Source organism: Sceloporus occidentalis, unplaced genomic scaffold, assembly GCF_023333645.1.
Source record: "Sceloporus occidentalis isolate IW3139 unplaced genomic scaffold, rSceOcc1.0.p SCAF_11, whole genome shotgun sequence".
In the NCBI taxonomy this organism is placed as follows: Eukaryota; Metazoa; Chordata; class Lepidosauria; order Squamata; family Phrynosomatidae; genus Sceloporus; species Sceloporus occidentalis.
Window position 1 is genome coordinate 12,088,882 of NW_028316991.1, and position 17,759 is coordinate 12,106,640.

At 38.4% G+C, this 17,759-nt stretch overlaps 1 protein-coding gene across 1 annotated transcript in view; it reads left to right on the forward strand.

The window, feature by feature from the left end:
• The first annotated feature begins 1,252 nt into the window (after window positions 1–1,252).
• The window catches only part of LOC149305578 (lysosomal-associated transmembrane protein 4B-like), a 36,796-nt gene continuing 20,289 nt past the window's right edge, over window positions 1,253–17,759 (forward strand). The window contains exons 1-2 of the mRNA XM_089477434.1: window positions 1,253–1,351; window positions 17,500–17,611. Of these exons, the coding sequence (XP_089333560.1) occupies window positions 1,253–1,351; window positions 17,500–17,611 (211 nt within the window). The remainder of the gene's footprint in view (window positions 1,352–17,499; window positions 17,612–17,759) is intronic.

Genomic DNA, 17,759 nt, shown 5'->3' on the forward strand with positions numbered 1-17,759 from the left:
GGATCGGTTCATACCAGACCAAATATGGCTATTGAAAAACCCTGTTAAGCTTATGATTCAATAAGATTTTAGATTTGGTGAGGATAATTCAAATTTGCCACTTTTAAATGAAAGACAACATCAGTTTCATCAGATAACATTCTGTTTCTTTTGAATGATCCGTAAACGAATAGATGAAGCTAAGCCCATGGCTTGCTCTCTCCTCCTTTCTTTGTGTCGGTGCTTTTGAGCAAGCAAGCCGTGGTGACATAAGAACCATTCCTGTGCTCTATAGTGTAAGTGTAAAAACTATGCATGCATAAACTAATAAATAGAGTAAAATGTTTGACCAATACAAGCATTCAAGACCTCAAGTATGTTCTCCAAATGTAAACAAACTGCAACATTTTTGCCCTCTTTTTAGCAATTCACCCATTTTCTAACAACCTTTTCCACAATGTGTCTGGGCATCTGTTTCTATTGTATCACCGGGATTTAACGGTTAATGAGGGGTGTCCTATTCGCCATTCTTCTTGAGGTCCGTCTACTTATTTATTGTAAGATGTGGCTGGGCCAGAAGGGACATCTCCCGCTACTTTGACTTCTGTTTTGCCTGTCTGGGCTTTTTTGATCCCATTGATTTCAAAATAATTTTAGACACAATTATATTTACTTTGTAATTAGCCATTAATCATATCAGCCCAAGAGAAAATTGAGCCTTTGGTTGAAGTTGTTTTATTGGGCCAAATGTTTAAAAAGATGTTGACTTACCTAAGTCCCCTTGGAAGACGAGACTACTGAGGCTCCAAAAGGTTATGTAACTGTAGTCCCAATAAAATCAAGTTTGAGTAAATAAAAAAATAAAATAAAATAAAAAGAAGAATAGTATTAATGGTATGTGGAGCTGTATATTTGCGGTATGACTTTTATTTTTAAAACCAAAAAGAAAAATAGAACAATACAACCTTCTGGCCACTAGAGGGGGCCACCCTACAGCTTTTGGTGACACTTTTATCTCTTGCTAATCTGTTGTAATATATTCAGTGCCAGCCTTAGTGTTGTGTAAGAAAATCCTGCAGATATGACTGCTGATGCTGTGTGCCAGTGCGTACTCGCCTGATACTGAATATGCTGTTTGCTTTTGTATATATCGAAGGGAACTGATACCGCTATTCCACGGAAGATATAAAACAGAGGGATTCCGACTGCTGCCCAGGCACCGAAGATCAGAATTCCCATCTTCCTAGAGTTTCTACATCAGAAGACCAGAGAGATGAAGATGCAGTCACCATGGGCTCGATTTTACTCAAACAGCTGTTGCTTATGCTGCCATGTCCGCACTGGGACAATTATCCTTGGCGTGTGGTACTTGGTAAGGACCCTTTTCATCCTTTATTATGTCACTTATCGCTCGCCTATTTTAGAAAGTGACTTCATAGTGACAAGACAGATTTTTGCGTGATGCTCACGAGGATCCCCTCTGTTCGCTGTGACATTACGTTATCAGGCTGCGGTTTTATTACTAATTATGTGCCACTTAAAAAAATAAACTGCCCTATTTATCCGCATGCTACCAGTGGCCATGGATGTGAAAGGACGAATCCAGCATTCCTTCTATTCCGCTCTCCTGTGTAGCGGAATGCTCTACTTAACCCCTTATCAGACATGTTATCTGTCCTGACCTTTATACAAATCCTATGTTTTTTGAATGGTTGAATTGACTTTATGTACTTTTTTCTTTTAAACTAGCTTGTTTAGGAGTAATGCCGGTGACGCTGTTATACTTTCAAAGGGACTTAATGTTAATTCTGTTTAATAACTTAATACTGGTTCATTAGGGCAACTGTAGTTGTGAGCAGTTCTCAAGCAGAAGGTCAACAGGGATTAATTGTTGTAGAGTAACTTCTCTTCTGTTGAACACGTATTAAAATACTGATCCATCCATTCTTATTTGTTTTACAATCTCACAATTTCCTTTGCGCAGATATAAATTATGTATTTATAGACAGCGAGTTTGCAAATGTAATTTAACTTAATTAAAATCCCATTTTGATGTCTTGTTGAAATGGCTCCAAATAGGAGTCATTCAGCCCATAAGACCGTTTCTTATTTCCCAGTGTTGCGGAACAATTTAACCCTGTACGTGCCAAATGTTAAGCATGCCACAACAACATGCATCTCTCAAGGGTCATTAAAGGTGGTAATTAAAACTAGCCTTGAAGCAGTATGTCCAGATAACGTAAAGTTACGATGATTTGTGCTTAAGGTTTTGTTGGTAAAAGAGAATGACGTAAATTTTTTTTGTAGCTGCCTAACATCTATATATGTGTTATATGTAGATGTTCTTGCTGTCAACTGAGGAATTAGAATATATGCTTTACTAGTTCCTATGAAAAAATGACATTGCATTTACTTATAGAGAACCCACAGATTCTGCAGCCCTATTAAAATATGGGGACGGTAAAAATTAACAATAACAGTCGACGCACAGTTTGACAATAAGATTAGCACACATCAAGACACGCTGGTATGGAAGGAGAAGAGGGCCCTGCTTTTGCTCGCTTATAATCTATTGATGGACAGAATAGATTTACTGCTTGCGTACTTCTTTTACAGAATTTTCAGATTGTGGGATTGAACGCGACAACGTGAACCATACAATAATAGGATAAGGTCAGGATTTGCTTAGGCAATTACAACACCCTTATTGCTTATTAATGCACTCATTTAACGATAAATAATTTTTGATCAAACTGTATCACATAGTAAACCTAAAACCCTAGGTATGCTAAAAAGTATAAAACATTTATGTCAAGCCTTTAAATGGATGGGGCATATTTTATTCCAAACTATTGCCTAGGAGGCCACACCATATTAAATAAATTAATGCAATGGAATGTGTGGGTATTTCACAGTGGTTGAACTGGAATATATTGATGCTAAAACGCAGTGTCCACAAGTTACTTGATAATAATATATCCATTTTTCCTCTTTAACAGCCATTCTGATTTCCACCTTAGCCGTAAGTCTGCAGTAATTTTACTTTGCATGTTTAAAGCTAATCCTTGGCCGTTAACGCAGGCTAATCCTTATCTGCTTTACCTCCTGTCTGTTACTATGTCTAGTTTCGTAAGCTTTGTCCATTATAACATCATCTGTTAGGTGTATTGACCTCGGCCCCTAAATTTATGAATCTTTTGTCTATACAGTATACAGATTCCTATTTCCCAAGCACTTTTATAAATTCAACCACCCTCGCCCCCAAAGATATATTAGTAGAAAAGGTAATGTGGCTTCAGATTTATTATTTTTTCTATTTATATAGCTCCGATAGATACCACAACTAGTGGCAGAAAGCTGTGCGCCGGGTACAACTTGTAGCTCTGGAACACCCTACATTCGCCATCCCTGGTCTAAGGAATAGCATAAGGCCTTGAGAAGTTTCTCTCGCTTTAATGAAAACATCCCTAGTTTTTATCAAATGACATGTTTTTCTACAATGGAAACCACGTGAATGCTTAGATTACTAGCATAGACCAAGCCACCCCCCCCACACATGACTCAATAAAGACACTGGACACCAACTTTGTGGGTAGGGGGTTGGCCGCAGCTTTATTGGCATCAGCTCCCCTACCAGGCCAGTGACACCAATGGAATAATAACAAACATTAAACAACATGCCAGTTGTCAAGTCATGGGTCCGACCGGCAGTTAGTTAAAGAAAACCGTGAACAAGAGTCCTAGTCTCCCCAAACCCATTTTGGGCAAATCGTTCTATTGGCATTGAATTCCATGCTAGCCTGGGGACCAACACCACAGCTGTGTCTACAAAAGAACAAAACACATATTCCAAGCAACATAGTTGCGGGCCCACACCAATGGCCTTAAGCCATAGCTTCAACACCGTTCTAAGAGACTGGTTTTATGTTATGTTCTGAACTTATGTGTTCTAATCGTGAAATAGTCTATTACACGGACACATAGAAGTTAAATACAAGGTAATGTGGATATAATTATAGTTTAGAATGAGAAATTAAGCTGTATATATATTTACTTTTTAGAACTGTGGGTTATGGTTTGCTTTTTTGCTCTTGTTCTTGTTCCAGTAATTGAGTCAGACCCTGTAGCTATTGTTCCAACAATAGGCTGCCTGGGGACACCTGCTTATAAGTACTCTTAATATCATTATCACTAAATTGTTAATGTGCTAGAGAATTGCTCAAGGTTGGACTATTCGCCACTTAATGACATGACCTATATATGGTTCTTTACGATAAAGGAGGATGCCGAAGAATGCCTTTTCACTTGGATGCTCTTTAGCCAAGAGTATGCCTTGAAATCGGGATTTGCCGAAAACAATGTGTCGGAGGTTAATGGGTTCTAGGATGAATTAATATACACATGCATATAGTTTATTAACCAAATCAAAATGCATGCAAAAAAGTGCATTATGAAAGTTAAAGTTAAAAACGAGACCCAACACCCAAAACCCCTCAAAGCGTTTACAGTGCAAGACGCGCTGCGGGGGCTAATTGCCAGGCACCGTACCCTGAACTTTTATACCTTTAGCGATTCATAAAAGTCTATTTAAGAACTGTTTACATATGTGTGCTCAGCGACACTTATTTGCAAATAGTGTGGTTAGTGAAAGCAAGATACTTAGGATTTACTCCCTCCAGGTTTAAGGATATGCTAAGATATGCTTGGGTATATTTATTCCGACGTATGACTTTAATATAACACTTCTGCTTTGCTTTGTACGTAAATAACTGAAAAACAACATCCCTTTCTCCAACATTTAACCCTTACATGCATTCATCATACTATTAACCCCTTTGTAGTACTAGTAACCCCTTTGTAGTACAACACTCTTCTGGGAATTACGCGGGTCCCAGTATCTCATTCAGGATCCATGTTCCTGGAGGCCAAATGAAACAAAGCATAAATGAGTATTTTTTCAGTAGTTTCTGTGCTGTGGACGGCAGTGCCCGAGGAAAAAATAAATACATATATTCATAGACAGTATTAGGCTCTATTGCTATTGTGCTAAAAAAGTGGCTTTAATGTGATGAAGGCTCAACAAGACACAATGACCTGAGGGTGCATAAATATTTCATATCCAGAATCGCACTGCTTAGTAATCTAATCACATCCAAAGTGTCATTGTGCGAAAGTTCCCTTCACATTGATGGATATGGTTCTTTCGGAGTAGAATCCAAGAACTAGGGCAAGGATAATAACTCTGTTAATACGCTACTGATAGTCCTACAGCAACCCTAAAGCTGTCCATGGAACAAAGATCTACTAGCAACTAGACTTGGGCACCAGGGGGCTCTTCGTGTTCGTCTTCGTGCTCGTCTTCGAGGGAAAAAAAATCTTCGTATTCCGCGAATATTCGCCTGTTCCTGTCTTCTCTTCAGGCGAATATTCGTGGACAATCTTCGTGTTGTTTTTCTTCGTTTTTTTCCGGTTAAGGGGTTAATACGGGGTTAACGCGTACCGAAGCAGCTCTGGCGCCAGGAGTTTAAATGTCCGTATGAGCAACTCTATTGGTCGTCAGCAGGGGGCTCATCTGCCAATGGTTGATGGCAGACGAGCCCCCTGCTGGCGACCAATAGGGTCGCTCGTACAGACTGTTAAACTCCTGTTGCCGTAACTTACCCTGCAGATCCCACTGGCCTCCCTGTTCTATCAGTTAAATGTCCGTAAGAGCGACTTTATTGGTCGTAAGTTGCAGCCTATTGGTCGCTTGCACGGCCCTTTAACCTACGGAAATCCATAGGTTCGCTGTCAGGGGTTACAATTTACAAAGGCCGTGCGAGTGAGCCTATTGGTCACCTGCAGGGTCTTCCTCTGGCATCAACCAATTGGTTGATGCCAGAGGAGGTCCCTGTAGGCGACCAATAGGCTCATTCGCACTGCCCTGTAACCCGTGACAGCGAACCTGCGGATTTCCACTTCCGTGAACTGCCGCGATGCCGCTGAGACAAGGTAAGTTAGAAGGGGGGGAGACTGGTAGACGAAGACGATCACCAAGATCTTCGTGGTGTGTGTCTTCGTCTTCGCCTACGTTTTACCGCCGCTGTCTTCTCTTCGGGGTGTCTTCGGAACGAACATGAAAACCCACTCTTCGTGTTCGTTTTCATGTTCGCCCGAAGATGAATGCACAAGTCTACTAGCAACTGTTGAGCGACAATAATAATCATTTTGTTCCATTCCCCAATATATACATGAAACGATCCATATCCCTCCCAATAGTCATACTCCCTCTGTCCAGCTTTTGACTCCTGATGCCCCACTTTTTAAGAGCTCAGAATGTGTGTTGGATATGATTGTATCAAAGTGTTTTACATGTCACATATGAGTAAACAGCAGAAAAGGTGCAAATCACATAAAAAATTCCTCTTCTACTTAGTAAGCAAAATATATGGCTATTAATGAGTAACAACGTCGCATAGAATGACACAGCCCCGACTCTTGAAGCAGAACAAATGTTGTGAAATATGATTTCACACCCTGACAGGTGAAGTTAATACATATGAAATGATGTGTGTTTTTGATGGAGGTAGCGTGTGTGAAGCGGCAACACTTTCATAGGACGAGTTCTTGGTAGTCAAATAGAATGGGAAGTGAAACCATGTTGCGTCTTCTTCTGTATCGCAATCGGAAGCAGATAAGCCATCAATAAATACATAACTGTTTCGGCTTTCATTTGGCAGCCCCTGTGATAGGTAAAACCAATCTTCCTTTCAAAAAATGCTTTATGAAGTGTTTATGAATATACCCTGCTGCAATACCAGCTGTTTTTTCAACTGCCTGCTAATCCCCATAATCTCTGTCTAAAACGGCAGCAAACCAGGCTTATCCGATTGCGTTCTGCTCTGAAGCTGACCCCTAGACACAGATATTAGTCTTTCACATCTCACAGGAACTGGGAATAACCTGCAAACAACAATATATATTGGGACCACCTGATAACTCATAGGATCTGCTTTAATTTCTCCATCAGCACCTGTTGACTATTTAAGTATCAAGCAGGTTGCAAGTCGCTTTAAAATCGTTGTTCATGGTACTAATTTCCACTAATGAAGAGATCCCTGCTATTTCACGGATGGATTCTCTAGGATTTTGTAAACATAGGATTATGACGGAAGATAAGAACCATTCGGCCCATCTAGTCTTCCCGCTTTCTGATGTAAGGAATCCATTCAATTGTGCTTTTTTGGAGTAACCAGTCATTGTTCTTGCATCTATTCCTATTACCAGTTACTTATTACATCATCATTCCATCATAGTTCCATTATGGCTATATTTGGCTAACCAAATTTTCTGAACAGCAGAGTTTAAGTTGATTCACGCAAACAGTATCATTAACCCACTTCAATTCATGTAATTTAGCCTGTCCCTGTGCAGCTCAATTTTCCTTGTACCGTTATCCATCAGTTACCATGGACTACAGAGTATGTCATTTCACCTCCTGCGATCATGCGATCTTCTGTTTAGAAGTTGCTGTAGACTGTTAGTTGCTTGTAAATAGATCTGTTTATGTGAAGGATAATATTCACGTAAATTGTTTATTTTTTACACCTGTGCAAACGCTTCAAAAATGCAGGTGCAGTCGATATCAAGATACAATTGGGGTGAAAAAAAGACGCAGGTGCAAACATTCCAACTTTATTGTAAATTTGTTTGAACAGGGCACTCCTGCAAGTCCAAACTATGTCATGTCTACAGCACTGCAGAACACAAAAATACCCTATTTGGGATTTATGATGATTATTGGCTCATCCCAACTGTACTTTCCTTTCTGGAATACCGCCCTCGAAATGCTTGCTAGAATAGAGGTGAAAGTTTGAGATAACTTAAGTCTAGCACTGGCTTGGAGTGTAGCATGCAGGCAAGGTCAGCATGGCTGGGCTGGGCTGGCTGTCAATCACCACAATGTGATAAGCCGGGGGGCTACATGCAGGACTCCCCGTCGGGTGGCCCTGGGGAGTATGTATTGTTCCTTGCTACCGTTCATCAGTATTCTCCCAGTGTTTGTAAGCTAGGATCTTCTTACATGTTATATTTTCTGTTTTATGCTTTGAATATTTTGGTATTAGCTTATTGGATGGGATATATTTTCATCGTTTATTTCGCTTATGTATGTCGCAGGTTTTCCCTCAATAAACGGATGACATTTTTTAAGATCTAGCAGGTCTCATGTGTGTTCATTTGGTAATTATTTATCGGCCATGGCGCTGTCATGCAAGATATTGTTTTCATAGAGATCCCTTTGGTTGTCATAATTAACAAGTCACTATAATAAAATATCTATATGACTTCTTGCAAACTGTATGGAGCCCATATTACAAAACTGAATAATGAAAAAGAAAATTGCACATACAATATACAACAATATACAATACAAAAAATAATTTTAAATACTCCATGGGCACTCATATATAAAAATTGAGGAAAAATGATTTACCAATATTCCAAAATTTGAATCCTCTGAAGACGGGTCCTCATCAGGGTAATACATTTCCTTTATTTTAATATACAAAATGAGCCTTATCCTTAACCTTGAACATAGTTGATTATCTGTCACTAGATGGAGCTCAAAATCTGGGAGTGAATATCTCTTCCTAGTTAATGCAATGAATGCAGCAGTTGGGTGAGTACAGTAGGGAATGATGCTCACAAGTTGAGTAGACGGAGATCACTTACAATTAATAACGCAAATTAATTAGGTAATGTCATGTGCCTAGCTGGCCCTGATTTGAAACGTAGCCTTTTTTCTATTGACTTTGTAATAATATTTAAAATATGCAGTCTTTATAATTAAACATCTGTGGGGCGCCATATGAGCAATAGCCGATTGTACCACTGGAATAACGAATAGTTGGAGGTTCTTGCAAAAAAATACCAACATAGCATTTGAATTTCAACAAAGGACTTTTTTATTCCAGAAGGTATGATATACAGATATCCGCAGCAACTTCAGTAATCAGCAGAGGAGGCCTAGCTCTTGCCCATAACTATCATACACACTAGCACACACACTTGCACTTGCAATAACATACACACTCACTTTATCAAACGCTGACACTAACACACACTGCAGATAGGCTGGCCCAAGTATTTATGGCTATTACAGGTTAACTTACCAGTAATAACCAGCGAAGAGGTATGAGTTTGCAAACAAAGTCAAGGTGGCACTCTCTACGTCCAACAAATCCTGCTAAATGTAACAGTCTTATAATTAATTGTAACATTAGAAACATCTTTCTTAGAACCACTGAATGCCCTAACCCTTCCCAGAAATAATTATTTAATCATGGAAAATTTTGCCTTGTTTCCATCTTACACTTAATAGTCATGTGACTCAGGAACAGAAATATTGTCATGGAAACTGAAAAAGCATTTTGAACGTATCCGTGTTGTTTTTAAATGTTTAAACCTTCAGAGGAAAGATTAAAATGACAGCTCCACAAGGTTTCCGCGTTCCACATACCGTAGAGCTGATTTCATGATTTTTCTGATGATGAAATGAAACAGCACTTTAATTCCCTGCGTACCTCAGCCTTAGATCTCCTTAACGAGCCTCTGATCACAGCTGAACAATGCGGGATGGTGGGGCAGTGCCGCTTAAAACTGGTCAATTGGGAGAGATGAGGCTTTATTGTTCTAGTGAAGTTTGTCACAAACAGTAATTACAACTCCTCAGTATGGTAGCCTTTTCGTCTGGGCAAAAAGAGGTATCTGTCTAGGGCCCAATATTATTTAGTGGCTCACAACTCCCTGCCAATTTCATTTAGAGGGTGATAACTTCCTATGTGTAAAAATAAAAGATTGCAAGCTTCAGGTCAGACTGGGGGAGCCAAAGCAGACTGGCAACTGCAATGCTTTTATATATTGGTCACAAAACCGCACTGTCCAAAGCCCCATTAATGTTACAGATGGTCCGATAATCAGAGCCGGAATGAGCCTCTCATAAGTTGGTGCTAGACTCAGCTGTAACTTCTTCTTTCTTCTTCTTTCTTCTTCTTTCTTCTTCTTTCTTCTTCTTCACACCATCATATTCTGTAGCACTGTACAATAGGTAGATAGGACATAATGAGAAATATATAACATAAACAACAGCTTACAATCTAATTAGTATTATGTTCCAATGGGAGATCTTATATCCGGTAGAAGCCATGAATTGACACACATTAAAGCCAGGGTAAGCCAGGAACAAGGGTTGTTACTCCCTTATGGCTTTATTAATTGCTAACGTAGCTTGTGATTGACAATGTATGAGATTAATAAGATTTTATTGCTTTGCTGTTACAATTGGCAACAATGATGTCCTGAACCTATAGTGATTGTTCACTTTTTATTAGCATACAAAATATATTAGGATAAAAAATATAGGATAGGATATTAAATATATACAGTATACACCTTTTACATAAAGGCATAAAGCAGAACTTCATACTCTCCGCCATTGACAATGACCTCATTGTACTTTAGTATGTTGAGATTGAAAGAATATGTAGTTTATTGAAAGAATAAAAAATAAACTATACTACTCTACTCTGTACAAGGTTGTATTTAATGCTCAAGGAAAAATAATGTTTTTCCCCTTACCTTTTCTCTATTGTATTTATTCTTCCATTGCCCTTTCTCCTATATTATCTTATACTCCTCTTTGTCAACCCCCACATATTTTAATAGCTGTTAGTTGTTATTTCAGTTGTTAGCTCTTCTCTTCCGGTTCCTGGAAATTAAGAAATTACATTTTGATATCTGTTTATTTTCCACATTGAGAAGACTTTGAGAAATTGACTTAAAATATCATCTTGAAAAATAATTTGCACACATTATTAGCCATTATGTTTTAGATCTTTTGTGGAAAATTATTTAAAGGTCTGCATTTTGTAACCATCAAGAGTCACCATACAAATAGAGACAAATCATGGGATAACTGAGCTTGTATAGTAGTTATAGACTGAATGGTAATCATTCGGGATGCATGGTATGGGCGCTGTTTGCCGCAGAACTCCTCAAGCTGTGTAACATTTGTTTTAGTTTACATACAGACTATATATATATATAGTTTTGAAAGGGGCCAATCAATTGTGTTTCAGAAAGTTGATAATCGGTTATTGATTATTGAGGGCTCTTACATGGGGTTGCCCTAATTGTCCATATATGCATATTCATCCATTCCCTACAAAGCCAATGCCTAATTTGCCATTTTTAAGACCTCTTCTTTAGTTATTTTTGTTTAAATTAAATACTGGTTTATATGGATGAAAGTCAAGAAGGTTTGTTTTTTTTACATAGTATAGCATTGCAGGTATAGAGCAACTGAATAACAAGCAAAACCAAGCCTTGCAGGTATATATCAACTGACAAATCACATGCAAACTCTAAATTGCAGGCATTCATCGCAGGTCATACTGACACACATAGGACTTGCCCAGCATTCAGATTGCACACATATTACTTGCCCCAGCACTCAGATTGCACACATATTGCTTGCCCCAGCACTCAGATTGCACACATATTACTTGCCCCAGCACTCAGATTGCACACATATTGCTTGCCCCAGCACTCAGATTGCACACATATTACTTGCCCCAGCACTCAGATTGCACACATATTGCTTGCCCCAGCAACCAATTTGCTTCCACATTCTTGCTTGCCCTTAGAAAAACTTTCCTTACATACAAACATACTCTCTATCCCATTATCTCTCATATTAGTCATTATCTCTGCCCTTTCCGTGCATCTACCCCCCCTTTATCTCTCCTCATCTTTCTCTTTATCTCTCCTCTTCTTTCTCTTTATCTTTGTATTTCCTCCCTATCTCCCCTATTTCTCTTTATCTCTCCTTTCTTGTTGACCCCGCTACTTTTTACCTCTCCTTTTTATTTCTCCCCTTTCTATTTCTTTGTTCTTTTTATCTCTCTACCCTTTCTATCTTTGTACCCTTTTGTATCTCACCTCCTCTTTATCTCTCCCTTTTATCTTCCCATTGTCATCTTTCAGTAAATACAACCACTTGAGTTATATAAACACTAGCCCTGGTTGCATTAAACTTCAATAAACGTTTATTCTCCCTACTTGTTTACTTGTTGCAGGTCAGCAAACTAATATGCTGTTGGTGATCCTAGGTAGTGAACGAGTCCATCAGCACAGTGCCTAAATTCCAAGTGCCACAAAGAGGACACACATGTTCTGACCTCCATTGATTTTCCAACTCCACAGACCAGTCAAGAAAGATCAGAGGGTCGGCCAAACTGGCCCATGACCCCTACTGTGTGCCTGAAAAATCGGAAAATCTGTTGCATGAAACCCAAGATGGAAAATCTGGTGCTGTGGATAATAGTGCCTTGAAGATTTGATGTTTGATTATTTACCCAGCTTCCTAAAGTATAATTGTTACTACGCTAGTATATAACTATATAAAATCCTTGTAAAAAAACTGCTTTTCAATCTTACGTTTATGTCCTTCAAAATAATTTTTTTGGCTTTTTAAAAGATTTCAGTACTAGCACGTACAGTGACTTGCATTTAATTTCCCTCAAAAAGTGAATACCAGTAATAAATATTTCAAAACGCCTGTTTATGGATACATTCAAGTCACTGTTTCATTCCTGAGAAGTCGATATTGGCTATAGGTGCTGTTCCATTAGGGCTGTCCATTCATTAACACAGTAGAGAAACCATAGATTTCCCTTACTGCTAATTCCTGAAATAAGAATTCATCCAATATCTTCCGAGAGACACATTCCTCTGAACTTAAATGAAAGTGTGACTAAGGAAAGAACATTAGCCTCCGTAGGACACTTGCTGGAAATAAAAGGCAAAAGACCCTGATGAAAGACCATATTTAAAGTCACTGGGGTGAATGATAAAAATAAAGTGGAAGTCAACATTGAAATCTTGTCAGCCGGTGCTACTTGTATGCCATCTAATAAGAGTAGAAGAAGAAATGAATGCTTGTCCCCACATTCATTACAAAATGACTGCGCAAATATTGCATGGCCATATGCCCCTTTTGCAATGTGTAACCCATAGGGATTATTCACTATGAAAGGGCATGAAGACGGTGACGTTCTTTTAATAAACTTGGGAAGATGAGCGCACATGCAGACTATTCATGCAGTGAATATTTACTTATTCTGTTAATATGCTGAATTAGCAGTACTGTTAATATGAGGTTTGCGTAACAGTAAACACAGATGATTCCGAACTAAATTACTGTCGGAGTCCTTTTACAGAATACTGGGGTTTATTCTAATGCAGGAGTCTTCTGGTTAGTCTGGTGGAAAACTCCAGGTCCTATTCACTGACTTCATTTGAGTTATGATTGACCAACCTCATCAAGCTTCTCCGGCATTAAGAGTTTTTTGGGTGATGTATGATGCATAGTTAACTTGTTACAATGTCTTGAAATTGATCTCACATATTGAGCTATGCATTATGCAGGGTCAGCTAATAGACCATGTGGGAAAACCGTGCTATGACTCGTCATTCATGATGCATAATACAGTCAAATGAATGAGTTCAACATCCAACTCTCCAGAAGACTCATCTGCCATTGCCCACTTTAAACAAATACGCACCTAAAAGCTTTTCCGCTTCTGTAGATGTCTCTTATCACAACCAAATTGTGCGTTTTTACAGAAAAACTGTAATAAGCCTATTTATTTTAGGTGAAGGCGCTGTTCCGCTTAAAAAAAAAACATTATTTGCACATTCTAGTATGTTAAGAAAATAAACCCTAGCATAGATGTCATTTATTCTTTTGTTTGAAGGATTAATCCCATAAAAACAACACAAACTTTTAAGAAGCTTTTTTTTGGTTTCTATGACAACAGCCTATCCTGTCAAGTGTTCCCAGCTAAATTTCTGAACGAGACAAGATTTAACATGATGAAAAAAAAATTTCTGAGAAGGGTTTGGGCATTCAGGAGTACCAGGAATGATGTTCAACACAGTGGGTGGGAATAGCACCTTTAAACGGGTCATAGTGGGAAATTCCCAAAGGTATGTAATAATATAGACTAATTTGGTCTCCGGGTACTTATTAGGGAGGCAGTGTGAATGCAGCTTGGATTTACATGCTGGGGCATGAAAACGTCAACAATTTACAGTTAGGTTTCATTTATGTACAGTGTCTTACTGATTTATAAGATACCATTTTCTGATTGTCTGTGCATGTGAGCAATGTTTTTACACATATGCAATAAAAAGATTAAACCAGAACATTAGGTTTAATAGAACACATTTTGAAATAATGTACCTCTAGGTAAAGGCTGTAGAGACGCATCATTTCCACCCTTTGGCACTTCTGAATTCCTTTATTAAAATACATATAATTTGTATTTGTAATTGTTTTAGAGATAATTGATTTAAAAATAAGTTACTATTTTACCCCGGGAAGCAGCTGTGCATTTACCCGCCCAAGGCCTGACCATCAGCCGCCCCTTCCATGGACATTGTCCTCGTATACCGGTGCTATGTCTATGTGGGGTGATTTTGATGGATCCTATGGAGGTTGTGCTGGCTGGGCACAGTCCCCCATAGTGTAAGTGGGCCGGTTGGAGAGATCAGCGATCTCGTGTGCACTTGACCCGTTGAGCAGCAGCACCCTGGTTTTGCAGCTGGGGGACTACCGCTCCCCTGGACCAGCCACCATAAGCCAAGGCCAGAATTCATTAATCCTGGAAGGCTGCCCAGAGAGCTTCTGTCTGAATCAATTAACAACAACCAGCAACAATATAAGAGTGATAACATAATGGTGAGGAATAATATAGAGCTGTAAATGAAGTATTTCACAGCCCCCTTTTAAAACCCAACTAGATGCAATGTGTATCATTCTGCTCTGTCACTTTGGCTATGATAAATACCCCACTAACTATAATCATTTTCAGTTTTACTAAATTACTTTTTTGGCCTCTATAGTGTTGTGTGTATGTTCCCCTTTTATTTTCCCTAATTCTAGAGATAATTTAATTTTATTTATTGGAGGATCACAACCCAAGCATAAAAGCAAGCATATCTCTAAGCTCTTAAAATAAACCCAGATTGTGAAATAAATTTAGTAAACACATACAGTGTATATATTCGATGATCAATCATAATAACCTGGAATCCATTCTGAATGTTTAAGGAACTAGTAGAAATAATAAAGTTCATATTAATGACTCTAAGACAGTTTTAATTAGAAGCTGCCACCTCACTCAGTTAAATCTACAACGACCTGTTCAAGTTTAAGCCCTGAAATTATTTATAGCTTAATTCTCATAATTGTCTAAACCACGAAGATGTTTATCTTGAAAGAAGATTAATAACTAGGATTGACGAGGTGACCTTTTCCATGGATGGCGACATGTATTTTTCTGGACTCTTGCCCAAGCTTAGCCCATTGTATAAAATGTATCTGACACCAGCTACTTAGAATTCTATTTTATTTTTTGTATTTTATTCAGTCTTTATTTACTAGGCAGAGTCCCTGATGGGTCAAATGCAATGACAGTAATATATTTCAAAGGAAAGCAGGGTTCTTCTTTTAAAGCTACTGTAATACTAAATAATATATATAATATAAAAACTCGTGTTCTCTGGCCATATCAGAGGTCTGTACATTCTTTTCTAGGAAATGTGTTTTCAACCTTAATGAAAGCTACAAATGATTAATAAAAAAAATGACCATATCTTCTACAAAAATGCATTGAAAGACATGAGACTTTAGCATTAAAGGATACAGTTATAATTCTTAGTAATTTATTTTATGAAAATCGACAGTTCTTTCCTTCCCCTATAAATATCACTGCTTGATAAAACTGAATTCCAATAAATACCCTTCCCTTTCTTTCATGGGATCCTACCAGGTGCCTACCAAGTGTCCCTCTTTACGACCCAAATTTCTCTGTCACTTTCCCCCCTGATGTCCCCATTTTCTAGGAGTTCAGAACATGTGGTGAGTATGAGTGGATCAGCATAATGTGTATGCAAACATCATTGAATCATTCCTCTTCTAAATGTAGTAGAACTGGTCAAAGTTGCATAAAACGTCTTAGTAAAGCCCTACCCTTTACCCAAACCTCTAACTATACCCTCTAAAATAAAATTGTCCCTGGGAGCATTTGAAATGTTGGGCGTTATGGAACAACAACAACAAAAATCCAATCTTTACTGAATTAGAGCACAAAGTTAACACCCTTTAACTCGGGTTTAGTCATGTTGTCACTATTCCTATAGTAAATTGTTCACATATTATTTTAATTCTATAGAACATGATTAGCCTTATGTCTAGAAATGTTTTCTCATATCAAACTTCTACTTAAATTTTGAACAAGTAAGGCTAGGTCTGGACTAAAATGTTTACATTCTATAGTCTAATGAAGTCAAGTTCCGGGTTCTAATCTGTTTTTTTGTCCTCATCATTGGTAGATTTAGGGGGGGGGGCAGGGTAGATGGAGGCATGCTCCGGGAGAAGTCCAGATACCTGAACTTACCTCTATCACCCTGATTTCTGGGAGTAGCAGGGCTGAGCAGGGTCATATAGAGTCACTTTACGTAACTCTCCGTTGGGCAAGCTGCATCAAACATAGGCTGATGCTTCACAAGTGAAATTGTTTATGTGTGTGTCTGTTAGTGTGTGAACATGTGTCTTTCGGGATGTTAGTGTGTCTGGATATGTTAGCGTGTGTCTATTTCAGTGTGTGAACATGTATTTTTGGGTATGTTAGTATATGTATCTGGATATTTTAGTGAAAGTGTCTTTGGTTATGCTACTGTGTGTGTGTGTCTTGTCTGGTTATGTTTGTGACTGTGTGTGGTTGGGTTAGTTTGAGTCCCTGGGTATGTTTTTACGTGAGTGTCTGCGCTGGTGTGTAACCATGCATATTAGTGTTGAGTGTCTGTGTGAGTATCAGGGTGGGTGTTAATGTTGATTCTCTAGTTGTGTTGGTGTGAGTGTCTGGGTGTGTGTTAGTGCTGAATGTGTGTGTAAGCGAGTGTGCCTGGATGTGTGTTAGTGCAAGTTTCTGGGTGTGTGTTAGGAAGAGTGCCGCTCCTGAGGTCAGGTTTTGGATCCTCCCCGGTCCTCATCATAACTCTGAGGATTTTGCAGGCACATGTAATACAGAAGAATGGCTATTTTTTAAAAGTTTTTTCTTAAACCCCCAAAATGTGCCATATTTCTAAATTGATCTTTGTAAAGGATTTTTTGAGGGAGAACATTGTTACAGAGGCAGGTTTCTCAGGAATACCAGTGGCAAAGTGGCACAATCATAAAACTAAATGCCTCTTTGATTTCTAATTGATTTGAATGATACATCTCCTAGTAGCGTTTTTTTCAGAGACAAAATATCTATTTTGTTATTTAATAATGCTTTCTCTTTATAAATAAAAACATAAATAGATTGTAGTATATAAAACCACATAATCTTGATGCAAAAAAAAAAATCAGAGGTGACCTTTATATTAAGACCTGATAATGATATGACCTCAGCTTTTTTTCTTCCTTTACAGATAATAAACTCAGTTGTCCTCCTTATTTTATTGAGTGCGCTGGCTGACCCAGATTTATATCACCTTCCGCATAATGAGTTGAAAAATGATCTGGACTTTATGGATGATGCCAGTAAGTATTAAAACTAGAAATATGGTGTACAAGAGGAAATAACATGAATATACTACACTGAACGAATCATTACCCCTTTGGTTAGGTGATTCCAAGGTGACCAACCACAAGGTTCAAAATAAAGAACATGGATATTTTGTAATATATG